At 43.3% G+C, this 27,708-nt stretch overlaps 2 protein-coding genes across 8 annotated transcripts in view; one reads left to right on the forward strand and one right to left on the reverse strand.

Moving 5' to 3' along the window:
* Positions 1-6,792, reverse strand: part of LOC123772491 (uncharacterized) — a 162,173-nt gene extending 155,381 nt beyond the window's left edge. For 4 of the 7 annotated variants that reach the window (XM_069325956.1, XM_045765712.2, XM_045765711.2 and 1 more), the window contains exons 1-2: positions 6,549-6,778; positions 1,268-1,410 (exon numbers count right to left, since the gene is read on the reverse strand). In XM_069325956.1, coding sequence (XP_069182057.1) covers positions 1,268-1,344 — 77 coding nt within the window. In that variant the 5' untranslated portion in view covers positions 1,345-1,410; positions 6,549-6,778. Of the gene's footprint in view, positions 1-1,267; positions 1,411-6,437 lie in introns of all 7 variants that reach the window. The other 3 variants (XM_045765708.2, XM_069325954.1, XM_069325955.1) reach the window with 3 other exon arrangements.
* Positions 6,793-6,965: 173 nt separating this feature from the next.
* The window catches only part of Oseg2 (intraflagellar transport protein Oseg2), a 120,789-nt gene continuing 100,046 nt past the window's right edge, over positions 6,966-27,708 (forward strand). Inside the window, exons 1-6 of the mRNA XM_045765703.2 lie at positions 6,966-7,130; positions 12,111-12,254; positions 16,255-16,367; positions 20,142-20,327; positions 24,947-25,034; positions 26,602-26,816. Of these exons, the coding sequence (XP_045621659.1) occupies positions 7,092-7,130; positions 12,111-12,254; positions 16,255-16,367; positions 20,142-20,327; positions 24,947-25,034; positions 26,602-26,816 (785 nt within the window). The 5' untranslated portion in view covers positions 6,966-7,091. The remainder of the gene's footprint in view (positions 7,131-12,110; positions 12,255-16,254; positions 16,368-20,141; positions 20,328-24,946; positions 25,035-26,601; positions 26,817-27,708) is intronic.

The raw sequence follows: 27,708 nt of genomic DNA on the forward strand, positions 1-27,708 counted from the left end.
AATTTTAACAAATATTTTAATTCTGGAAGCTCATCTTCACAAAATTATTTATATCTTTCCAGTGTTCTGACATAAATTTGTGTGTTACATCCTTCATTTTAGTAACAAATTGTTCGCGACGTAAAGGGGCGCATTTTAAAACTAGTCCCAACATAATAGCACAATAAATAGAATTTTAACAAATATTTTAAAATTTTGACCAAAAACCTATTTATAATCATATAAGTGTTCGGACATCAAGTTTCATGTTACATCTTTCATTTTGGTATCAAATTGTGTGCATTCTAAAGGCGCTTATTTTGATACTATCCCGAGGTCGATTGGATAAAAAATTAATTTTATACAAATATTTTTGTAGTGGACGCAAGTCCGATTCAAAGTTAGGATTCAAGAGAAAAATAATGGACGAGAGTACGGTTCAAAGTGACCGATAGTGTTAATTTATTTCCAATTACAGTATTTCTTATGAGAACATCCACTTCGGTTTACGAATTTTCAGGTTACGAACTGTCTCCAGGAACGGATTAAATTCTTAAACCGAGGTACCCCTGTACCTCGGGCCTCGTAGGGGGCCTCGTAGCCTGGTGGATAGCGCGCAGGACTCGTAATTCTGTGGCGCGGGTTCAATTCCCGCACGAGGCAGAAACAAATGGGCAAAGTTTCTTTCACCCTGAATGCCCCTGTTACCTAGCAGTAAATAGGTACCTGGGTGTTAGTCAGCTGTCACGGGCTGCTTCCTGGGGGTGGAGGCCTGGTCAAGGACCGGGCCGCGGGGACACTAAAGCCCCGAAATCAACTCAAGATAACCTCAAGATATACCTGTACGTACGATTTCATGACTATTGATGACCGTCACAATAAGTACTATCTAAATAGGATGGGTTGAAATATTTGGAATATTATTCCAAGATATTCAACCTATCTAAGTAGCTACACTGTACTTTACAATTTTATTATCATCCTCTTCATTACTCTATTTTCTACTTTCATAGGGTGGGGTAATGAAGGCCCAGAGGAAAATGGGGAACAGTATAGGAAATAATGGGTAAAAATATTGAAAACTAAATGTATTAATCTACCAGATATTATATGCTACATAAAAGCTGAGCTAGCAAGTCATCAACCGCAGCTCCTCACAATTTCATAAGACTAATTGTACAGTGTTCTTTGTGAGTTGTCATATAGAAACAAAAAAGTTATTCCCTCTTCACATTAGTGCTACCTACTGTTCAAATTTCAAAATATTTTTGCTTAAATTTACACATACCTTTTTGGAGAGACCTGTAAGCTTTCCAATGATGGTACAAGTGTAGCTCCATCTTTCCTACGCTTTCGTGTGTCCATTTTGCTCAATATATTACTAAAGTCATCAGAAATGTTTTACAACTTAATGCATGCCTGGCTGATGGCCTGTAAAAAAATGATAACGTAAATTGAAGGGGGTAGGGCTTGGAGAGAACATGGCACAAAGAAATTTTGACATATTGATAATTAAGTCATAAATTAAACCAGAGAAAACAATGATTATATGATTATCCAACTGAAACAGGCATATCCACAAGGTATTTAAAAAAAAAAATAAAAAACAGTTTTTCATTCACATGCATCAGTGAGATATAAAATATATATATACAGCATATACAGTATATCTATGAAAATCTTAAAACAAGTAAAACTGAAAAATGCACTGCCCTTAAAGTTTTCTTACATTCAATATACTATACAGAAAACGAAATTTTGGCCAATGAATAGTCTCAAGATCCAATTCCTCACAAATTTTCTCATCTTCTAGAGGATATCATGACATGAAAGGTAGAGTTAACATGGTCATGAACAAGGGAAAATTGGTTTAATTATATGTAAATGCTAGCTATGTTTTCCTGAATTTACCTGTGGGCCACCATCTTCAGTGGCCTATATAAGTCGGCATCTTGTCAAAGGTCTCTCCTATTATTCCAAAGGATTTTTTCAGGCTGAATTAATATTTATAATTATTAAATTGAATTAATAATTTTCAGGCCTCAATATTTAATGTTTCAGCAAGCAGGCAATTCCATGGATGTATTACACTGTGTCAATAAACCAACATTGAATGTAATGAAATGCCATTTTCTGGGTGAGACCTGGAGGCTCCCCAAAGCTATACTGGACTGATGTGTATATATAAGACCATGGCAACAAACAATCGATGGAGTGCTAGGCCACTACACACACACACACACAATATGTGTGTGTATATATATGATAAAGTATAATGAAATATATGATAAAGGCACAAAAAAATTTATACCAAAACAGAGATGCAGAACTAGGAAACAGGATTGGTTCAATAGAAATTGCGAGAGGGCTAGAGACCAAAAGACACAAAAATGGAATCAATACAGGAAGAGGCTGAACCCCCAAACATACAGTACCAGTGATACAAAGATGCGAGAAACAACTACACGGCAGTGAGGAGAGAGGCAGAAAGAAATTTTGAAAAAGGGATTGCAGACAAATGTAAAACAGAACCAGGTCTATTCTATAAATTCATAAACAACAAACTGCAGGTAAAGGATAATATTCAGAGGTTGAAAATGGGAAGATGAAAAGGAAATGTGTGAAACACTAAACGAAAAGTTCCAAAGTGTGTTTGTACAAAATGAAATCTTTAGGGAACCAGATACAATAAGAATTCCAGAGAACAACATAGAACACATAGAGGTGTCTAGAGACGAAGTGGAAAAAATGCTCAAGGAGCTCGGTAAGAACAAAGCAGCTGACCCAGATGGCGTTTCACCATGGGTTCTGAGAGAATGTGCAGCTGAGCTCAGCATTCCACTTCACCTGATCTTTCAGGCATCCCTGTGTACAGGAATCGTAGCAGACGTGTGGAAACAGGCTAACATAGTTCCAATCTACAAAAGTGGCAGCAGGGAAGACCCCCTCAATTATATACCTGTATCATTGACAAGTGTAATAGTGAAAGTATTGGAAAAACTAATCAAAACTAAATGGGTAGAACACCTAGAGAGAAATGATATAATATCAGACAGACAGTATGGTTTTCGATCTGGAAGATACTGTTTATCGAATTTACTCAGTTTCTATGATCGAGCCACAGAGATATTACAGGAAAGAGATGGTTGGGTTGACTGCATCTATCTGGACCTAAAAAAGGCTTTCGACAGAGTTCCACATAAGAGGTTATTCAGGAAACTGGAAAATATTGGAGGGGTGACAGGTAAGCTTCTATCATGGATGAAAAATTTTCTGACTGATAGAAAAATGAGGGCAGTAATCAGAGGCAATGTATCGGAATGGAGAAATGTCACAAGTGGAGTACCACAGGGTTCAGTTCTTGCACCAGTGATGTTTATTGTGTACATAAATGATCTACCAGTTGGTATACAGAATTATATGAACATGTTTGCTGATGATGCTAAGATAATAGGAAGGATAAGAAATTTAGATGATTGTCATGCCCTTCAAGAAGACCTGGACAAAATAAGTAGATGGAGCACCACTTGGCAAATGGAATTTAATGTTAATAAATGTCATGTTATGGAATGTGGAATAGGAGAACATAGACCCCACACAACCTATATATTATGTGAGAAATCTTTAAAGAATTCTGATAAAGAAAGAGATCTAGGGGTGGTTCTAGATAGAAAACTATCACCTGAGGACCACATAAAGAATATTGTGCAAGGAGCCTATGCTATGCTTTCTAACTTCAGAATTGCATTTAAATACATGGATGGCGATATACTAAAGAAATTGTTCATGACTTTTGTTAGGCCAAAGCTAGAATATGCAGCTGTTGTGTGGTGCCCATATCTTAAGAAGCACATCAACAAACTGGAAAAGGTGCAAAGACATGCTACTAAGTGGCTCCCAGAACTGAAGGGTAAGAGCTACGAGGAGAGGTTAGAAGCATTAAACATGCCAAAACTAGAAGACAGAAGAAAAAGAGGTGATATGATCACTACATACAAAATAGTAACAGGAATTTATAAAATCGACAGGGAAGATTTCCCGAGACCTGGCACTTCAAGAACAAGAGGTCATAGATTTAAACTAGCTAAACACAGATGCCGAAGATATATAAGAAAATTCACCTTCGCAAATAGAGTGGTAGACGGTTGGAACAAGTTAAGTGAGAAGGTGGTGGAGGCCAAGACCGTCAGTAGTTTCAAAGCGTTATATGACAAAGAGTGCTGGGAAGACGGGACACCACGAGCGTAGCTCTCATCCTGTAACTACACTTAGGTAATTACACAGGGCTCTGTACTCGGTCCTATCTTGTTTCTGATGTATGTAAATGATCTCCCGGAGGGTATAGATTCATTTCTCTCAATGTTTGCGGACGATGCCAAAATTATGAGAAGGATTAAGACAGAGGAGGACTACTTGAGGCTTCAAGAAGACCTAGACAAGTTGAAGTGAAACAAATGGTTGTTAGAGTTTAACCCAAGCAAATGTAATGTAATGAAGATAGGTGTAGGAGGAGGTGCGAATGCACCCTGCGTGACGGGAGATGTCTCCTTTGTGATTGTGTTAAGATGAAGATGAAGCCACCCAAAAGGTGGCACGGGCATGAATAGCTCGTAAGTGGTGGCCCTTTTGAGCCATTACCAGTATCAATAGATGATACTGGAGATCTGTGGAGGCGCGACTGCACCCTGCGTGACGGGAGATGTCTCCCTTGTGAATGTGTTAAGATGAAGATGAAGCCACCCAAACGGTGGCACGGGCATGATTAGCTCGTAAGTGGTAGCCCTTTTGAGCCATCACCAGCATCAATAGATGATACTGGAGATCTGTGGAGGCGCGATTGCAACCTGCGTGATGGGAGATGTCTCTCTTGTGAATGTGTTAAGATGAAGATGAAGCCACCCAAAAGGTGGCACGGGCATAAATAGCCCGTAAGTGGTGGCCATTTTAAGCCATTACCAGTATCAGGAGCTGATACTGGAGATCTGTGGAGGTGCGAATGCACCCTGCGTGACGGGAGATGTCTCCCGTGGTGTAGGGAGCAGGAGGCCAGATCCAGATACAAGGTACCATCTGGGAGATGAAATGCTTCAAGAGTCAGAGAAAGAAAAAGACTTGGGGGTTGATATCACACCAGACCTATCTCTTGCAGCCCATATCAAGAGGATAACATCAGCGGCATATGCCAGGCTGGCCAACATAAGAGTGGGAATTAAACCTCACTTCGCTGGAAGACAGAAGAGTTAGGGGGGACATGATCACCACATTCAAGATTCTCAAGGGAATTGATAGGGTAGATAAAGACAGTCTATTTAACACAAGGGGTACATGCACTAGGGGACACAGGTGGAAACTGAGTGCCCAAATGAGCCACTGAGATATTAGAAAGAACATTTTTAGTGTCAGAGTAGTTGACAAATGGAATGCATTAGGAAATGATGTGGTGGAGGCTGACTCCATACACAGTTTCAAGTAATTACCTAAGTGTAGTTACAGGATGAGAGCTGTATAAGTGTAGATATGATAGAGCCAAATTGGCTCAGGAACCTGTACACCTGTTGATTGATGGTTGAGAGGCGGAACCAAAGAGCCAGAGCTCAACCCCTACAAGCACAATTAGGCGAGTACACGAGCAGCCTCCAAGAGCCATGACACGAGCAGCCCCCCAAGAGCCATGACACGAGCAGCCCCCCAAGAGCCATGACACGAACAGCCCCCCAAGAGCCATGACACGAGCAGCCCCCAAGAGCCATGACACGAGCAGCCCCCCAAGAGCCATGACACGAGCAGCCCCCCAAGAGCCATGACACGAGCAGCCCCCAAGAGCCATGACACGAGCAGCCCCCAAGAGCCATGACACGAGCAGCCCCCAAGAGCCATGACACGAGCAGCCCCCAAGAGCCATGACACGAGCAGCCCCCAAGAGCCATGACACGAGCAGCCCCCAAGAGCCATGACACGAGCAGCCCCCAAGAGCCATGACACGAGCAGCCCCCAAGAGCCATGACACGAGCAGCCCCAAGAGCCATGACACGAGCAGCCCCCAAGAGCCATGACACGAGCAGCCCCCAAGAGCCATGACACGACCAGCACCCAAGAGCCATGACACGACCAGCACCCAAGAGCCATGACACGACCAGCACCCAAGAGCCATGACACAACCAGCACCCAAAAGCCATGACACGAGCAGCACCCAAGAGCCATGACACGACCAGCACCCAAGAGCCATGACACGAGCAGCACCCAAGAGTCATGACACGAGCAGCAACTTACAACCATGACAACATGCACATAACAGCCACAACCCAGAAGCTGTACCTTTAAACCATTGTACAACAGTTATACCATAAAGCCACGGTACAACAGCTGTACTATATAGCCACAGTACAACAGCTGTACCGTACAGCAAGGGTACAACAGCTGCATTAACCATCCATCCAAAACAACACAATAAGACCGACCCTCAACACTAGTCTCACAGGCACTTGTCATCCCTAGCACACCCTCACCAGACCCAGCTGGTGCCGTAGAGCCCTAAAGTGGGCGTCATGTGAACCAGCAGGTTGACGTACCGGTTCTGCGTGCACATTTCCAGTAAGGTTCTCCTCTGTGGTTCACTTCTCCATTGTTTTGTTACACATTGTTTGATGCCACCGCTAGGGGTCCACCGCAGGCACCACACCTTTCATATCCTCTATCTCTTTCTTTTTCTCCCCATTGTCTGGTTACTTGGCCTGGAAAAAAACTAGATTATAAACTTTTATTGGCTTAGTAAATGCCAGCGTCTCACTGATTGCGTATATTTAAGCGTAAGTTGAGGAGGTTATAATCACAGTTGGGTTCGCCGTGTGTAATATTATATATTATCTCGAGAAACAGATCATGATGCAATTACTCATTCTAAAACTGTTAAAGAGCTATTTTATATAATTTTATAATACATAAATAAATTGTTTACTTATTTATAGGTAAGGATGACTGTAGGCTGTCTCGGTGACTCCAACATGTCAACATTCCTCGCTCGAAAATTTGACAGACGAAGGCTGGCTGCAGGAGTGTGATTGTGGCTGTTATGGCCTGAATTATTCAGTGACTGCCGCTAGCCAGACGCCAAGATGAACATCAAACACCTCAAGAACATCTTGCCGCCTCAAGTAACAAGAATGTGTTGCGCTTTAAAACATAAAATAGGTTATGGCTAAGTGCTCGGTGTGCACAGTGTGGGTCTGGACGCATGTAGGCGTTTTGTGTACCGTCACTCCCCTAAGCAAATAATTTCGTTCACAGTCGATTCTGTATACAGGTGTTGGAAATGTGTGTTAGCTTGTGTTGCCTACTGCTCTTGTCTTCCAAGACAATAGCTTTATAAAAAATTTGTTTTACCCGAATTTACCTGAGGGCCACTAACACTAGTGTCTTCGACAAGGACAGGAAGCTCTCCGACGAGCGACGCGGCTATTGAATGTGACGTTTGCTTGCTTCTTTGGGATTAGAAGGAGTTCTGCCTTTCTGTTCGGTTTTCGGATGCAATTTTCTCACCACGTGGGGTCTGTTTTGTTATGCCTACCTTTCTGGGTGTCTAATCTCAGTCGATGGCAAATAAGCATAACGCCCAACCACAGGGGTGATTTTCCAGGTCTATTGCTCTCTGCGCTTCTGAGGGGACCAGGTTCTGTCTCGTGGTCTCCGGTAGACTGAACTCTATCGACTATGCTCCGGTCTAATGATTCGCGTTTTAGGCTGATAGCTCCAGGAAGCCTCTGGGGCTCATCCGGGAAATGGCGTTTCATTACATTCAATGCTGGTATTTTTTAAATAGTAACCAACTATTCAGACAAAGGGCTTCTGGTAGATGTAGTTTACATGGACTTTGCTATATCTTTTGACAAGGTAAAATGAAAGCAAGAAAATTATAGGCACATGGAATAAATGGCAGAATACTAGAATGAATAAAACAATGGTTAAAACAAAGAAAACAAAGGTTGTGTTATATGGGATGGAATTTGACTGGAGAAATGTGATGAGTGGAATACCACAGGGGTCCATTCTGGGGCCAACCATTTTTGTCGTATACATCAATGGCATAGATGAGAGCATTACAAATCACATCATCAAATTTGCAGATGCCACTTAAGATTTATGGTAAAGGGGGAAGTGAAAATGATGTGGCCTTACAAAGAAATTACATGAAGTTCATAAATGGTCAGAAGACTGTCAAATACTTTTTAATATAGAAAAATTCAAGACCTTGCATGTAGTGGTATAACAATCCATGTCTCATAACTATCAAATAAACAGCATTACCTTACAACAGATTAATGAAGAAAAGGACCTTGGAGTCGGAATCTATCATTCACTGAAGTTGTACAACAAGTGGGAGTAGCGGTAAAAAAAAGGTAACGAAACCCTAAGAATAATCAAGCATATCTTTGACTTTAAGGAAAAGAAGGTAGTTATTCAATTGTATATATCTCTGGTGCACCCCAACCTGGATTATTGCATCCAGGCACGAAGACCTCATCTTCACTGGAGAAAGTGCAACACTGGGCAACAAAAATAATTCCAAAACTAAGTCAACTCTCATACCAGGTAAGGTCAAGGGTCACAGGGTTGAGAGTACCAATTAATTTGGAGGATGTTGATCCAGACAACTTATTCAAATGTCAGATGTAACACAAACATGTTACAGTTTCAAACAGTTTCACCGTTACTTGAAACAGTTTCAAGCTAAGCAAATCACAACATAGGGCTGAAAACAGGAGATGCGTTATCACCCACGGGGGTTATAAACCCATGGAATCAACATCCTCTGAAGTCGTAAATGCCAAAACTCTGCTGAACTTTACAATCCAGCTTGGAAAAATCATCAGAACAAATGAGGGGGACCTCTGACAAGCCGCCAGCTTCCAAGCCTCGTTGAGGTCACTAGTGTGTAAGTGGCTTTCAGGTTAATTCAGGTAAAATATTGATCATAAAAGATATATAGGCTATCACCTAGGGACATAACATAATTTTGTTTGTCATTTTTTACCTAAATGAAAATTTACTCATAATACTGTACAGTGGAACCTTGCTTTACGAATTTAATCCATTCCAAGACGGGTCGTGAACCGAATATTCATACATCGAATAAAATTTTCCCGTAAAAAATAATGTAAATTTAATTAATTTGTTTCACACCCAAAAATATTATCTTAAAAATACATTTGATGTATATTCACAAATGTCACGAGTGAAGTACCGCAGGGTTCAGTTCTTGCACCGGTATCTTCTTGAGGTTATCTTGAAATGATTTCGGGGCTTTTTAGTGTCCCCGCGGCCCGGTCCTCGACCAGGCCGCGGCATAACTGACCGACCCCTCACAGTGTTCAAAAGAGAACTGGATAAGCACCTCCAAAGGATACCTGATCAACCAGGCTGTGACTCGTACGTCAGGCTGCGAGCAGCCGCGTCCAACAGCCTGGTTGATCAGTCCGGCAACCAGGAGGCCTGGTCGACGACCGGGCTGCGGGGACGCTAAGCCCCGGAAGCACCTCAAGGTAACCTCAAGGTAGGCCTCCACCCCCAGGAAGCAGCTCGTGACAGCTGATTAACACCCAGGTACCTATTTTACTGCTAGGTAACAGGGGCATAGGGTGAAAGAAACTCTGCCCATTGTTTCTCGCCGGCGCCTAGGATCGAACCCAGGACCACAGGATCACAAGTCCAGCGTGCTGTCCGCTTGGCCGACCGGCTCCCTGGTACCGGCTCGACCGGTAATGTTCATTGTCTACATAAACAATCTACCAGTGGGAATACAGAATTATATGAACATGTTTGCTGATGATGCTAAGATAATAGGGAAGATAACAAACCTAGATGATTGTCATGCCCTACAAGAAGACCTGGACAAAATAAGTATATGGAGTACCACTTGGCAAATGGAATTTAATGTGAATAAATGCCATGTTATGGAATGTGGAATTGGAGAGCATAGACCCCACACAACCTATAAATTATGTGAGAAATCTTTAAAGAATTCTGACAAAGAAAGGGATCTAGGGGTGGTTGTAGATAGAAAACTGTCACTTAAGGACCACATCAAGAACATTGTGCAAGGAGCCTATGCTACACTTTCTAACTTCAGAATTGCTTTTAAATACATGGATGGAGAAATACTAAAGAAATTGTTCACGACTTTCGTTAGACCAAAGCTGGAATGTACAGCATTTGTATGGTGCACATATCTTTAGAAGCACATAAGCAAACTGGAAAAGGTGCAAAGACATGCCACTAAGTGGCTCCCAGAACTGAAGGATAAGAGTTATGAGGAGAGGTTAGAGGCATTAAATATGCAAAAACTAGAAGAGAAGAAAAAGGAGGCGATATGATCACTACATACAAAATAGTAACAGGAATTGAAAAAATTGATAGGGAAGAATTCCTGAGATCCAGAACTTCAAGAACAAGTGGTCATAGATTTAATCTAATGAAACAAAGCTGCCGGAGAAATATAAGAAAATTCACTTTTGTAAACAGAGTGGTAGATGGTTGGAACAAGTTAGGTGAGAAGGTGGTGGAGGCCAAAACCGTCAGTAGCTACAAAGCGTTATATGACAAAGTGCTGGGAAGAAGGGACACCACGAGCGTAGCTCTCATCCTGTAACTATACTTGGGTAATTACATACAACTGATACTCCCTCCCTCCTTCCCTCACTGGTTCAAGGCCAGATGCACTAATATTCCTCCTCCATCTATACTGTTTGTGGTGTTATTACATTATATACACACATTATACAGTATATAAGTATCTACATGTTTTGTTCACCATAACTGTGCAACTAAGCTGGAATGGTGCCCAAAGAGCATAGTGGCCACCCTCTACACCGCATGACAAGTCATGCAGATGATGCCACCTCTCTCAACAAAATGGCTTCTCCCTACATAATCCTTTTGCTGTTACTGTATTACACTATATATACACACGTTATATATAAGTATCTACATTTGTGTTCACCATAGCGAACCACAGAGCTGGTATGGTGAGTGCAGACAGTAACGCGTGGCCACACCTTCGATCTGGAAGATCCTGTGTAACGAATCTATTTGATTTCTATGATCGAGCCACAGAGATTTTACTGGAAAGAGATGGTTGGGTTGATTGTATCTATCTGGACCTAAAAAATGGCTTTCGACAGAGTTCCACATAAGAGGTTGTTCTGGAACATATTTGAGGGGGGTGACAGGCAAGCTTCTAACATGGATGAAAAGTTTTCTAACTGATAGAAAAATGAGGGCAGTAATCAAAGGCAATGTATCGGACTGAGAAATGTCACAAGTGGATTACCACAGGGTTCAGTTCTTGCACCTGTGATGTTCATTGCCTACATATCTACCAGATGTAATACAGAATCACATGAGCATGTTTGCACATGATGCTAAGATGTTTTGCCCGAAACGCATTGCGTAATAGTGGCTTTAGGCATTGTATGTACTAGCTCTATCTATATATCAATCCATTAATGTAACATCACTTGTATGTATGTACCTTACCTGAATAAACATATTTATTTATTTTATTTATTTATTTAAGATAATAGGAAAGATTAGAAACTTAGATGACTGTCATGCCCTTCAAGAAGCCCCGGACAAAATAAGTATATGGAGCACCACTTTGCAAATATAATTTAATGTGAATAAATGCCATGTTATGGAATGTGGGATAGGAGAACATGTTCTTTGCGACATTTCAAGGCGAAGACTTTTTAATACTGCTCTCCTCAAAGGAGAAACGAAGATGGAGAAACGATGATATTTTGGACGATCCTGAACCATTGTCAAGTCGCATGTGGACTTGATAATGGTCTTGATGTCATGATAATGGTGCAGGATAGACCGAAACATCGCCATTTCTCCATCTTCTGATGTGTTATTTGGTCATTACGAGGCAAGTCCAATGATCAGCACTCTATTTACAAATTAAGGAGCTCTAGTACAGGTACAGTACAGTATCTTTTTTTTTTTTTTTTTTTTTTTTTTTTTTTTTTTTTTTTTTTTTTTTTTTTTTTTTTTGCAAGCCTTAATTTTTTTCTGATATATTTATATACATCAACTGCCTATTGGCTGCACAGTCTATAATATAAAATTTGTTTCAGGATGGTGCTGCAAAAATCACAGCCTTAGCCTGGTCACCTAATAATGTAAAGTTAGCTGTGTCTACAGCAGAGCGCGTTATTCTGCTCTTTGATGAAAATGGTGAACGTAGAGACAAGTTTTCAACTAAACCTGCTGATGCCAAGGTATTCTGCATTTGCAAATAATGTTTACGAGTCAGAATTTACTCCAATACAATAAGTGTGCTGTATTTTTAAAATGAGGAGGTATAATTTATTGTTTAACTAAGATGTTTATCATTGTATTCATCAAGAAATATTTATTTTATGAAGATTTTTTGAGTTGTAACAATAAATAACATAAATATTACTTAGAAAGTTATTTTAAAATGCAAATTGAAGAAGAAATCAAGATATATAAATACATACTGTATACTGCAATGTTCATAATTATATAGGACAGTATGACTCAGTCTTGAGCATGCTATTGATAAGTATATGAACTAACCATTTTCTGAGGGCGGGGGTGCCCTTTGGCTTCTCGAAGCTATCCAAGCTGATATGGATTTACTGTATTAGACTTTGGCATCAGTCATTGTGAATGGAGTTCTTAGGCCTACCGGGAACCATCAGCCAGAACCTGGCGTCCCCTCAGAGAGGCACGAGGAGCAATGGCTTATAGAATTGCACATGTGATTTGGAGCATTCTGTGTCTGCTTTTGACTGGGTCAGGTACCCAGAATGGTAAGCATCCCAAAACAAACCTCTATTCTGGTTAAAACTACTACTAAAAGTCAAGCGAGTGGACAGAACTCTCCAAAGAAAAACTAGCAAACGAGCATGACATCACCACTTGCCACGCTGCCGTCTGCACAGCTCCCCCCCTTCCCGGGAGGAGGAAGGGGAAGACCCAGACCCCCCTCACACTGGCTCAGTTCTCGGCTGATGTGTTTGAGGCTTGGTCGTTTGACTCCAGCTCCTAATTCTTATGTTTTCAGTGCTGTGCCTTGTGTCTAGTGCTGTCTTCAGGGTGATGCATGAGCTGGGAGTAATTTCACAGGTGCTCGGGCTGCATGATGCTTAGGGTTGCCTTCCCTAAGTGCTCTGTAAGTACTGCCCTTGAGGATTGGGGCCATCTTCCATAAGTCACCTTGGGGTGTCCCTCTGTTTGGTCTTTTGCTGCTCAGTAATTGACCGCCCTGAGTGTGCTGTGGGGGTTTCCTTCTCCCTTGTTTACCATAGAGTAAGGGGTTGTTTGAACTGGTAGGGGTGTGGGGTACTTTACAGCTAGTTATCACCTATTATAGTGGCCAGCTCTGTTCCGCCTGGGTACGTTGTCCTCTTGCAGGGTTTTTCTTTTGTTTTTGTTTTCCTGCCTGGTGGGGGGGGGGGTTCCTTTGGTTGGTTGCCCCTATGAATACTTAGGATTATATACATATCTGTGTTTCTGGGTGGTATCCCCTGCTGGGCCTCCAGTGAGTGGACATGTCCCAGGGGTTCAGCTTTTAGACGTTTGATTGGTTGACTTTGGAACCGGTTCACAGTACCCTGCCTGGGCTTCCCTTAGCAACACCAGTCTGAGGGCCTTGGGAAACCCTGTGGGGGCACAAGAGGATCCTATGGATGTGACCCCTGGGTTCCCTCTTGCCTTGTGCGAGTTTGAGGGTTTCTCTGTCCTTTTGTCTCAGGGTGATTTACTGTTTTTGCCTCTGTCGTGCTGCCTGTTGGGTCAGTGATACCTTCGATCCAGAGTTTTGTGTCATGTTAGTTACTCAGTTCACCCAGTCCACTAATGACTCTATCCTCATGCAGGCAGTGCTTGTACTATCCTCGTCCGTTGGGCCCACAGCACGGTGCAAAAGTTCGCAGCGGTATGGATGTCGTTTCGGAGGGTTTGTTCGCTCAGGGATGGATGATCAGGTTCCATTCGGACTGCTCCCTGCTGTTCATTGCCTGAACCTTGGGGGTTCGAAGCGGTCCTTGGCTCTTTGGTTCTGGTCACTTCGGTTTGTCCTAACGTTATAGGTGGACATCTCGATTCGTCCTCTGTCCATGGAATGGACAGTCGACGCTGACTCATTCAGATGGCTTCTGCCAGACGTACAGACTCCCTGAGGTGGACTTCTTCGCGTCTGCGTGGTCGAGGCATCTCCCGGTATATGTGGCACCCTTTCCCGACTGCGAGGCAGTCGGGGTCGATGCTTTTCGGCAGGACTGGTCGAGGTGGGGCTACCTGTACCTCTTTCCCCCTGGTTCAGCTGTTGCTCCAGGTCCTAGCTTGCTTGGAGACTTGCCTGGGAAGAGTAGTCCTCTTGGCCTCTTGGTGGCCGGCCTAACCTTGGTTTCAGGCGCTGCTTGCTCAGTGTCCGAACCCAGGGGTTTTCCCGCAGCTCCGCCTCTTTCAGCAGATCGGTCCGGTCCATTACGTGGCTGGTTCGATCTTTTCCTAGAGTCTTCACATCTGGTATTTTTGACTCGAGTCTATCCCCATCTGTATGCTGATCAGGTAGCTTCGTTAATGGTGTCCCACCTGCGTACTTCATCTTGGCGGCAGTATGAAATTTCCCAGTGGTCCTTCCATTTCTTCTTGTCTCTTTGTGGGTGTAATTCACTTTGTTTCTGTTACTTTGTCTTTCCTTTCTCTCGTGGCTGTTTCAGGACTGTCATCTTATGCCGAATACTGTCGCCTTGTATCATTCAACACTTGCGGAGCAGCTGCAGTTTGTTTTCGGCATCGATGTTACTTCTGCTCTGTTTCGCTAGCTGTCTCGGGCATTGTTTCGCCTCTGACCTGCTCATGTGCCGCCTGAGCCATCCGGGTCATAAGACAAGGTGCTCTCTTATCTCTCTCCCCCTCAGTTTGTAGTGGCCCCTTCAGTTCAGGATTGTTTCTCCAAGGCTCTTTTTTCCTGTTGGTGTTGGCCTCTGGGGGTCGGGTTGGGGAGCTTCATCCTCTCCTCCATCGCAGAGGTTTCTGCTCTTTTGGTTCTGGTGATAGGTTTGTTTGTTTGCAGCTGTCTCCTTCATTTATGGTGAAGAATTAGATGACTGCTTTCCGTAGGGAGTCCTTTGGTTGTTGACTGCTTTGTTGGTCAGGCTGGGGGTGCATCATGTGTTATGTCTGGTTGTGCCTCTCCACTGATTTTTGCGCAGCCATGGCTTGTGTGTCCGATGGACAGTGCTTTGGGTTGTTCCGGTTTCCCTTCTTCCCTGTTCCAGGGTTCTGGTCTCCAAGATCGCCTGCAGGGTTATTTGATCTAGCCATTCTGCGGTCTATCCCTGTGCCCATGACGTTTGTAAGTTTGCTGCTCTTACTGCCATCTTTGGTAACATGTCTTGGGTTAACATTTGGGTGTGGAATTTTTGGTGGACGAACAGGGATCCTGGCTGCCCGCTACCTGGTCAATGTTCCTGAGCCTAGTCAGGCCTGTATCTCTTTGGGTTGGCGGTTGCAGCCAGTTGCCTCTACTTCGCATTGAGAGGCGAGTGCCGACCACCTCCCGAGTAAGTCCCTCTTATTTTTGTCTTTTGTTAAGTAGCTCCGCGGATCCGAAAATGCACCCCCCCCCTCCCCAGAAAACCAATGTTGAATGTAATGAAACTCTTTTTTTTCTGGGTGAGACTCGGAGGCTCTCCGGTGTCTCACCCTTCCTCCGGTCAGCAGTTTTTTGCGTGTTTTTGACATTCATCTTCAGAACTGAAGGTGTGGGTAACCGGCATGAAGAGTCTAAGGCCCCCTTCCCTTTCCCGGGGAGGGGGGAGCTGCACAGATGGCGGCGCGGTACATGATGTCATTTGCTTATTTTTCTTTGGGGGAGTTCTGTTAAGTCGTTTGACTTTCAGTAGTAGTTTCAACCAAAATAGGGATTGTTTTGGGAAGCTTACCTGTCTGGGTGCCTGACCCGGTCGATGGCAGACATAGAATGCTCCAAATCACGTGTGCAATTCTATAGGCAATTGCTCCTCGTGTCTCTCTTGAGGGGAGTCCAGGTTCTGGCTCGTGCTCCCCTGTAGGCCTAAGAACTCCATTCCACGCTGACTGATGCCAAAGTTTAGTATATCAATATCAGCCTGCATAGCTCCAGTGAGCCTCCGGATCTCACCCAGAAAATGGTGTTTCATTCCATTCAATGCTGGTTTTATTAATTTTCGGTATGTATATTAACTACAAAAACCTTTTTTTCAGTATGGCAAGAAAAGTTATTTGGTGAAGGCTATTGCTTTCTCCCCTGACAGCACAAAAATTGCAATTGGCCAAACTGATAATATTATTTATGTATACAAGATTGGAGAAGACTGGTGAGTTTTCTATTAATAGTAGTAGTCTATATATATATATTATACCAGTAATCATTGTACTGAATTATATTTATAAAGGATGTCTTTTATGCTAATTATACTATACAGTGTTATCAGATTTGCCCCAGATAATAAATACTTAACCTATGCTAAACATGCAGATTATTATTATTTATTTATTTTCTGGGGTGAGCCTCAGAGGCTCGCTGAAGCTATCACACTGATTCAGTGCCAAACTACTAGGTGCCATCAGTCACATAGTTCTGTTGTCCTTCTGGGAACCATGAGCCAGAACCTGGCCCTTGTTAGAGATGTGTAGGGAGCAGGGGCCTTTGAACTCTTTAAATGAAAAGTTAATCATAATTACCACATCCAGGGAAGATACCCAGACAGTTAGGCAAAACATAACAGACTACTGTATTGTTACAGGAAGACTGCAGCCTCAAAAACTGCCAATAGAACTCTCCCAACAATGAATACAACAACAAAATTCTTCACCTTCAGCTTCACCCTCGGTTCTATTCTGTTGGAGCCTGATAACTATCTTAGTTGCTCTGGCTCCTAGTCTGTCATTTTTTAAAGTGGTGTTTTGCCTTTGAGTCTGTTCTTATACGTGGTTGTGTTTGTGAGCAAGGAGTTTAATGTACTTGAAGCTAAGGGCTTTTTTCCTCAAGTGCTACTCTTGCGTGGTCATGGTTATCTTCCCTGGGAGTGTTTGGGATGCACTTCCTTTAGGGGGGGGGGTCTCATCGATTGGGGTGGTCTCCGCCCATCACGTAAGCCAGTGGGTTTTTACTGTCCGTCTTCCCTAGGGTTGGGAGTGTTTTTGGCTGGTGGGCATACTGTGGTTTGTGTCCAATTATGTAGTGCTAACACAAAGGCATGCTAACATTTCTCCCCAGTTTGGTCCTGGGGCTTTGGGCTTTTTGTTTCATTATTCATTTGTCACTTAGCCCTTTTGTGCTTGAGGGGGCTCTTCTTTTTTGCCTTATTAGGCTTCTAGGGTATATGCAGTTGAACCCCTTCTTGACTTTTCCATTGGCTTTGAGTGGCTAGGGTTGCCTGTTCCTTTCAGGGGTTACCAGCATAGCATTCTAAGTGCTTGGGCTTCCTGCAGGGCTCATTTAAGCTGCAGGCCTTGGAAAACCTCCACAGGCTTGGTTGTACTATGGATTCCTCTTCCGAGCCTGCACTCACTCTGTGTGAATTTGACGGTTGTTTGTTACTTGTTCCACCGGACAATGTTTATATGTTCTGCCTCCTCCATGCTGACTGTTGGGTCCGTAAATCCGTTGACCCTAAATCATGTGGGACTTGTTCCCTCCATGTGATTTGTCTTACCTGTTCCTCTGTTGAAATCCAGAGGTTTCGGCAGAGACCACTTTACATTTGAGGTTTTCAGTGTTGCAGCAGTCTAGGTTGTGTGCCCAGTTGGATGTACTGGATTTGCCCCGCTTGTTGTTTAGGGACTTGGATATGGGATTGTTGGTCAATTTGACCATGATTCTGTCCACACCTCCTTTTCCTTTCCCTGGTGGGCAGGTGTTGCCCTTTTTCCCTTCTGCTTCCGGCTCCAAGGCGTCTCCAAAGTTTACGCTTTGGTTTTGGATCCAGTCTCTTATAAGATTGGTTCTTCTTCCCCATTCTTGGGTGCCTTACGAGGTTCCAGAGTCATCCCGGCTGAAAGACTGTCCTTTGTTTGCCCTTGGAACTTGACGTGGGTTTTACCATTCCGCATGCTTGACTGGCAGGAGTTGCCTTCTGTGTTGCGGGTTTTCTGGGGGGTTCTTTAAAGTCTCTCACTGCATCACTGTTTACTATGGGCTCCCAGATATAGTACACACAGATTTTCGCTTACTTGTTTTCCGTCCTGAGTTCTTGCAAACAATGGCACACTCACATATACCTTAGGCCTTAGTTCCTGTAGGTGGTAGGTAGGCATGCTTGTAAATTACAAAGGCGTCTTTACCAGCCAGTCTGTTGGAAACTAAATGTGGTCTTGTTGGGGCATGAAAAACTGTCCTTACGCTGTCTTCCTGGCCATACTGACGAGTAATTGTGACAGCAGAGCATGACTAAACAATCGAACTGATGATTTTTTGCCCGTTTTCACCAAAAATATGCTCTAACAGTTGAGCACTGTTATGTCCACAAGATGAAAGAAGAATTTCCTTGTCCACTTTACACTTTTGCAGACACACTCGACGGCACCAACCATCATGTCACATTTATCTACAAGTCTCATTTACATTGCAGTCAATGACACAATCTGGCTTATACAATGATCCATCAGCTCGATACCTCACTTTGCCACTGTCAAGCATTTCACCAGTGTGAATAGTTGACAACATATTGACTTCACTGTCTGTCTTTCCAACGCACTGCTAATATTTTGTCACATTTTCTAAGTTCACAATCACCTACACCAATATTATTTTCTAAAACTGGCATTTCTTTCCTATTTGTCTTTACAAGTGCCACACACCCCCGTGTTATGTTCAAGCAAGAACTTTGTTAGCAAGGGGCTCCTATAATAGTCAGTATACAGAATATGCCCCCTTGTACAGAATGTGCCCCCTTGTTCAGCAGAGATTTCATTAGCGTCTTTACTACACTGCCAGAAAACTCGTGAGGATCCTCTGCGGGTATGTCTACGTCTGTACCAGAATATAATATTATATCGATCACCATAACGGTTTCACAGTTGCTCAGTACAAAAAATTTGAGGCAAAAACGGTACCTTTTCGATGGGATGTATTGTTTGAAGACAAGACGTCCCTTGAAAAGAACTAGGTATTCATCAATGATAACATTCTGTCCAGGTACAAAGTAATCACAGAATTTCCCTCTGATATCACTGAACACTTTTTGCACTCTCCAAAGTCGATCATTTCTATCAATATTTTCAAGGTTTTCAAAGTGTAAGCACCGTAATAGTATCAGGAACCTGTCTCGTGACATGTACTTGTTGAACACTGGTGATGGAACAGCAGATTCTTTGTTCCAATAATCTTGTATGGCGTGCTTCACCGAATGTTTCATGAGCATACATACAGCAAAGAACACATACAGCTCAGCCACGGTTTTGTCCTTCCAATGTATCATACGTGAAGCCTGCAATATGCCACTTTCAACAAGTTGCCCTACGTGCCTGTTGGTTTCTCCAACAAGATGTTGCATGAATTGCTCATCAAAATATGCAAGAAAATAGTCCATTTCCATCATGTCGTCACCTGTGTACGGGAACGTGGGTGCAACCCCCCACATCACTATGATCAAATTGAGGTTAGTGTGGTACAAAAATATCACAGTCCTCCCACACAAATTCACCCGTTCTCCTTGTAGCAACGGCACGAGCGACTCCAGTACGGGTGCGGTTTCTTGCACTAAATCTCCTTTGGGGAGGAGTTGGAGGTCTTCTACCTTGTCTACAATTTGTGCAGTTTAAGGGTTAAGAAAGGTCTTATGTGTAATCATATACCCCTCTGTTTCTCCTTTCCTTGTAGGTTGTGAGCGAGAGTTCTCTCAGCCTGCTTAACATAGTACAGTACTGTGTATATCAAACTTACACTTGAACCAAGAGAATGAGCCAACAACCATTGTGTTACCCAGCAATTTGTTCCATGAATTCAAAAACCTCTTAATTCCCCCAAAATTAAAAAAATCGAGCAGAATTACATTTAGGTGGGGAAAGATCCATTACTGTATTTTTAAATATTAGTTTTTAATCAAGCTTAATTTATTATAAAGTGTAAATAATTTTTCCTTTCACAGGGGAGAAAAGAAGGTGATATGCAATAAGTTTGTACAGTCATCCCAAGTGACCTGTCTTATATGGCCATTTGAGGGACCAATTGTCTATGGCTTGTTAGAGGGAAAAGTGCGAGCAGCAAACATAAAGACTAACAAATCACAGACGCTTTACCAGACAGAGTCCTATGTTGTGTCACTCACTCCAAAGTAAGTAGATTTTACTTTTTAATATTATTTGTAATATACTAATATTATTTACAAATCTAATTACAGTATTTATAAGAAGCTTTATTTGTAAGTGATTTGTTCCAATTATTTTCAGATATAGCTTATAAATAATTAGATTTGTAAATCTAGCAATACTAGTGTAGAAAAAAAATATAAAACATGTCGTCCAAAGCAGTTTATTTCTTTACTGAAATTATAATTAGATTCCTAAATATAAAGAAAAGATTAGACCGTAGATACATTAACATTTTCAACTTCTGGTTCATTAGTGCATTCCCGACTGTAAATGTTCTAGCTGTCTCAGAATTCCAATTACAGTAGCACCTCGATTAATGAGTGGTTCTATCTATGAGCATTTCAAGTAACGAGTGAGCCACTCGCAGAACATTTGTCTCTACTAACGAGCTTTTCCTCGATTAACGAGCGTTTCCGCTGGTTCTCGGACACCTTTTACGACAGTTTTGTTGTTGTTTCGCAAGACGAGTTTTCCACATGACAAGCTCGGTGCCTGGACGGATTAAACTCATTAATTGAGGTGCCACTGTAGTTAGGTTTTGGGTTATAAGTATAAAATGGTGTCAAAATGTTCACAAATGAATTTGCTAGAGTATAAATGCCATACAAAATGTGTTTTAAATAAATTATGCATGATGGTGTTAAATATTTTATATTTTAATGAACATCTTTAATGACATTCCTCATCTCTTTCAACATAAAGTAAAAAAAACAGTGTTGAATGTAATGAAATGCCATTTTCTGGGCGAGACCCGGACACCGTGGCAACAATCAATTGAAGGAGTTCTAGGCCTATCGAGGTCCTGGACAGAACCTGGCCCTCCTCAAGAGCGGCACAAGGAGCAATGGCCTGAAGACACCCCCGTGTAACTGGAAGCAGTCTTTGTCTGCCATCTACCAGATCAGACACTCAGAAAAGTAGGAATTCCAAGACGAATTACTGCTGGTCAAAAATTGCAAACCGAAAGCCGAGCTAGCAGACAGAACACCCCAATCAAAAACAAGAAAACAAACATGACGTCACCACAACCGCCGCGCATCCGTCTGCACAACCCCCCCTCCCCAGGGAGGGGGACGCAGGGGGGGGGGGCTCCCAGACCTCCACATTGGCAAGTCTCCTTAGTTCAGAGGCTGAGCATCAAAAATGTGAAAAACCACCGACCAAAGGGAGGGATGCTGGGGAGCCTCTGGGTCTCACCCAGAAAATGGTGTTTCATTACATTCAATGCTGGTTTTCTATGGAGAACCCCTTCAGCTTCCCAGAGCTACCTCACCAAAGATAAGAAGAAAACGGACTCACCCAGGAGGCGGTCGTCACTCGCTCCTCAACTCGAAGTCGAAACAACTGGCCACAACCTGGGAACCAAGGCTGTACACGCCCGAGAAGGACCAGGAACATTAACACGGTAACATGCAGCCAGGACCCTGTTCGACCTCCAAAAGTCCTGTGCCCAAAAGATAGGCCAGGACAAATTACCAAATCTGCAGCCAAAGCCCCAAACTTACAAACGGCATGGGCACGGAGATAGACCGCAGGCTGGCTGGACCAAATAATCTTTAGGACAACCTGGGAGACCCGCGCCCTGGAGTAGGGAAAAAGGGAAACTGGGTCAACCCAAAGCACATCCTCTGCCACAGAGGCCGTGGCACGCAAATAACGGTGAAGAGCCACAAACGGACACAAAACATGATGCACCCCCAGCTGAATCAAACAAGCATCAACAACCCAAGGACCCTTTCGGAAAGCAGCAGACTCTTTCTTCGCCAGAAAAGGAGACTGCTGCAAATGAAGAAATGACCACCAGGATCGAAAGAGCAGAAACCCCTGCGCCAGAGGAGAGCATGAAGCTCTCCGACCCGACCCCCTGAGACCAATACCAACAAGAAAAGAGCCATAGAAAAACAATCCTGAACCATGGGGGGGCCACCACAAACCCAGGAGAAGAGAGAAGAAAGCAGCCGGTGCAACGACCAGGACGACTTAGGCGGCGCATGTGCAGGCCGGAGGTGAAACAACGCCCAAGAAAGCTTATGGAATGGAGCAGAAGTGATCATCCACCCCAAATGGGTGCACTGGCTGCGCCAGCACCGTCTGAAACGAGGCGACAGTATTAGGCATAATGGTCCTGAAACAACCAAGAGAAAGGACTAAACAACCCAACCAGAAATCGAAGACAACCTACGAAGAGACAAAGTGCTGAAAGGACTGCCAGGAAATTTCATTCTGCTGTCGAGATGAAACTCGCAGGTGGGACACCAACTAAGCCACCTGATCACCATACAAGCGGTGATAAACCCACGTCAAAAAGAGAAGATCGAACCAGCCGTGTACTGGAATGGACCGATCTGCTGAAAGAGGCAGAGCTGCGGGAAGACCCTCGGGTTCGGACATCGAGCCAGAAGCACCTGAAAACAGGGCTGGGTCAGCCACCAAAGAGCCAACAGTACTACTCATCCCTGGTAAGTGTCTCCAAGCAAGCCAGGACCCAGAACAACAACCGAACCAGTGGGAAGAGGTACAGGTAACCCTAGCTCGACCAGTCCAGACGAAAGGCATCGACCCTGATGGCCTCACAGTCTGGGAAGGGCACCACATACTCTGGAAGATGCCTCAATCACGTCGACAGGTAGAGGTCCACCTCTAGATGCCTGTATGTCCGGCAGAGCCAACTGAATGAGTCTGTGTCGACCGTCCATTTCATGGATAGAGGAATGAAACGAGACAGGCCATCCAGCCAGGACATTTGATACCCCCTGAACGTGAACCGCCAGGAGAGCCAAACCCCGAGAACTCAGTAAACAAGTCACCTGAAGCGACCAGCCCCAAAGAGCCAAGGGCTGCATCGAACCCCCGCGGTTCAGACAGGTGAATCACCAGAGAGGGAATGGAGCCAGATTGTTGCTCCACAAGCAACACAAACCCTCTGAAGTTAATGCCACAACACCGCGAACTCCTGCGCATGTGCTGTAAGCCCAACGAAAGGACAGACCCCATGACCCTGGCCGGCCCTCAGAGGAAGTCGGCGATGCAGCAGCCAACGCAAGGCTCTCAGATCCGAACACAGCGATTACGAGAGCGGCGGAAGGGACGCCACCGAAGAAACCAGAACGTCCGCTGAAGCCAGATCTGACCCGACGGGTAGACCAGCACAGCGAAGATCAAGCTCCCGCCCTGCTGCTCAAACAACCGACATGTGACGTGATGCTGGGTGCCCTCCATAAACAGTTGTAAGCATGAATGCAGCTGCAACATCACCAACAGAGAGAGAGAGACAAGGAAGCAGTCTGAGAGTCCTACACAAGACCCAGCCCAGTCCAAACCTGAGAGGGAACCAAATAGACTTCCTCCAGTACACCAAGAACCTGAAGTTGGCGAGCTGGAAAAGAACTAAGTCCGTGGCGAGCAGACACGTGGTTTGGCTGGTAGCCCACACATGTCAATTGTCGATGTAAGCCAGAACTCAAACTGGTCACCACGACCCGGTTAAGTCCTGTGGACACGCGAGGTGCCAGATCCATTACTGGAAGGCAATGAGAGCGGCAAGTCCCACGAACAAAATCGAGCCAGTCCCTGAACTCCTGGATGAATCGGGACGTGCCAATATGCAGTCCCGGAAGGTCCAGAGACACCATCCAGGCACCCAGCACCAAAAGCAGCTGGACCCAAGACAGAGTGGTCATCCAAAAGGAAAGGGCAAAAGGCCCGGGGGATCAGACGGGACAAGTTCAGTATGAATTGCAGATCTACCCAGTCCCATTACGGAGCTGAAAACAGACGGGAAACCCACTCCAGGATGACCTGACAGAGCGCAGGGAAAGAGGCCCACATATATATAACATCTGTGTATAGTGAATAAATGCAAAAACAACATTGTGGGAGGAGAATGAGGGCGAGTGAGGTGTTGCTGAGGGAGGGAGTGGCTGGCTGGTGTGTGGCGGTCACTCCTTGTTGCATTTTGACTCACAATACCAACTTAGTGGTTCGTTATGGTGAGCAAAACATGCAGATACTTATATATAACCTGTGTATATAGTGTAATAACAGCAAAACTATTTGTTTATTGTGTTATGAACATAATAATTGAATCACTAATATGCACACCATAATTTTGAGTATAGCGATGGTTCACACATTTTATTATATAAATGTATCACAATTAACACTATTGAATAATATTACTGCAAAAAAAAACAAAGAAAAAATCAGACATTGAAATAATTAGGTAATAATATATTTGTGGCAACTTCCGCCTGACAGCTCGGGCAGAGTAGACCTCGTCTGGCGAAGGTTCTGTCAACGCCCCTTTTTTGCCAGACTTCCCTACCCTATTGCGTCTAAAATATGCCACCTACGATTTTTTTGTTATTTTTCCGTGATCAGGGAACAAAAATGAACACTTTTATAAGATGAAAGAGTTCTTTTGGAATTTTTTTTTTTTGTTGCGCCTGTGGGTGATAAAGCCATTTGGACCCCTGGTGGTTTGAGGGTTAATAATAACCTTCTTTAGCATTGCGATAGTCTATTAATAAGCTTTTAATGATTAACTAAGACATGCTTTATATTTCTTAACCTTTGTCAACAGTTTGCGTGGCACTGCATTTCTCTCTGGCCATGCTGATGGATCAGTTGTGCGGTTCTATGTTGCTGATGATCCATATGCTGAGCCACAGGTACGCCACCAATGGTGAATATACTGTAATTAGACAGTTTACAAACCAAACAAATCTAAAAAATTTACCAACCAGTAAATCTTAACAATTTAAAAAAATGTTGAAAAATATATGTATTTTATCTATAGCATATTTTTCATTCTCTGGTCCTATTTTAAGTTCCTACTGCACTCTTTCTAATTAAAGATGCCATTTTCTGTGGGGAGCCCCTACAGCTCCCCGGGCTGATATGTATGTATTAAACTGATCAGTCTATATGACTGTGATATGTATGTATTAGACTCTAATCAGTCGATTGGAGTTCTTACCTACTGGGGACTATGAGCCAGAACCTGGCCTCCCCTCAGAGGGGCATGAGGAGCAATGGCCTATGGAAACCCCTATGTATTTGGAAGCCTTTCCACGTCTGCCATCGACCAGGGGTTTGGCACCCAGAAAGGTAGGCATAACAAAACAAATCCCCATATGGTAAAAATTCTACCTAAAACGGATCAGAGGCAGAACTCCCAAACTAAAACAAGCAAATATGCAAACGTCGCTAACGCCGCCACACCGCTTGTCCGAGGAGCCAGGGAGGGGGAGGCGGACTCCCCTGCACCGGCCGCTCCAGCATTCAGTTCCTCGGCTGATGTTGACTGTGGTGGTCATCGACTCTGGCCTCTGACTTTATGCCGTTCTGTACCTTGTGGTGTCTTTCTGCGGTGTGGTGCACAGGTCAGGAATACTTCATCAGTACTGGGGCTGCATTCACTTTGGGCCGACTTCCCTAACTACTCTGTAAGTACTGTACTGCCGTTGCGTCTTTAGGTTACCTACCATAGGTCCAAAGGTTCCAACTCGCCGAGTACGAGTTTGATGGTTGCTCTGTCTCCTAGCACGCCCAAACGGTGAAGTCTTCCAGCGCTCTACTAGCCCTCTGGCTAGCACAATTGGAGCATTTTATATCTGCCATCAACCGGGACAGGCACCCAGAAAAGTAAGCGCCACAAAACAAACCCCTATTCTGGTTAAAAACGATGAAAAAAGACAAATGAGTAGATAGAGCCCCTCCCCCCCCAATTGAAAACGAGCAGACAAACATAATGTCACACGAGCCGCACCACATGTCTGCGCAGTTCCCCCCTCCCCGGGAGGGGAAAGGGGGAGCCCCAGACCCCCTATGTCCGGGTTTCAGGGTGCCAATACTCCTTCAACTGATGCCACTATCTAATACATACATATCAGCCCTGAATATGACATTTCATTACATTCAACACTGGTTTTTTGTATTTGCAATCAAAATTGTATTACAGTTATTAAATATTGAATTTCATTTTTGGCCTCGATATTCCAAAGATTTTTATTGTCCTCCTTCACTGTGGCTCTAAAGAAAGACCCTTGTAATGCTGCTCCTTTTGATTAATTTGCTAGACCACATTCTCATGTTTCTTCAACCACTGTAATGGGGCATAGCCTAGATACTGTATATCTAAATTATCCTTTATCAAATGAATATTAGAAAACTAGTGTGCTTTTGATATAAAAACACTATAAATGTATTAATAATCATGCTTTCTCTGATTTTTAGGGCAAAATAATATCCCATCCTGTGCCTCCTTATGCCATTGCATGGACTAACAGTAACATTATTGCTGCTGGGTGTGACAAGCGTATTGTAATGTATACCAAAAGTGGGAAGATTCATCAACAGTTTGATTACACCAGAGATGGATCAGAACGGGAATTTTCAGCTGCAGTTGCAAGTCCTAGTGGTCAGGCTCTTGTTGTTGGCAGCTTTGATAGGTAATATAATGTCATACTGTTGTAAGATTTGATAATTTTATGTTCTGTAAATTAGATAGAGCTGCAGGTAATAATTTGAGTAATGCCATAGTAAGATTTGTGATCATTTTAAATTATGAAAAATGAGTAGTGTATGCTCAATAGAATGGAGCATGGACTGAAATATTCTAGCTTTTCAAGGCTATTGTTGAAACAAGATTTTTTGAAACAAGAAGAATCTGCCTCTTCTTGAAACAAGAAGAGGCAGATTCCGGAATAGATTCCTAAGAGTAATTCCTCTATAGTAATTCAATCTAAAATCATGAAGGAGCTAGCCATTGAGCCATGTCTACTATTGAAACTCCAATTCAGAAAATCCCTGGACCTAAAAAAATTCTCCTTGTATTGGAAATATGCAAATGTCACCCCTATCTCTGAAAGACACACAATGTTCAGCAGAAAACTACAGAACAGTAAGCCTAACGTCACACATCTACAAGCTCGAGTAAATCCTAAGGAAGGAAATCGTTCACCATCACAATATACTGTAGTTATGTAAAAAATAAATCCTTCCTAACTAACATACTTATATTTTTGGAAATGGTAACCAACTACACAGAGGACTTCCAATAGATATAGTGTTAAAGAAAGACTGGCACAGAAACTGAAAACATGTTGTATAAATGGCAGAATACTTGAATGGATAAAACAATAGTTAAAAGAAAGAAAGCAAAGGGTTATCCTAAATGGGAATGAATCTGAGTTGGTAAATGTTGAGTCCAACTCTTTTTGTTATGTACATCAACGACATACAGTGCATCCTCACTCTAACGAACTCCGTTCTATCGAATTCCCGGATGATCCGAACAAATTGAACTCTGTACTAAACGTTCAGCAGAGTATACAAATGTTT

This window comes from Procambarus clarkii, chromosome 17 (assembly GCF_040958095.1).
Source record: "Procambarus clarkii isolate CNS0578487 chromosome 17, FALCON_Pclarkii_2.0, whole genome shotgun sequence".
Lineage (NCBI taxonomy): Eukaryota > Metazoa > Arthropoda > Malacostraca > Decapoda > Cambaridae > Procambarus > Procambarus clarkii.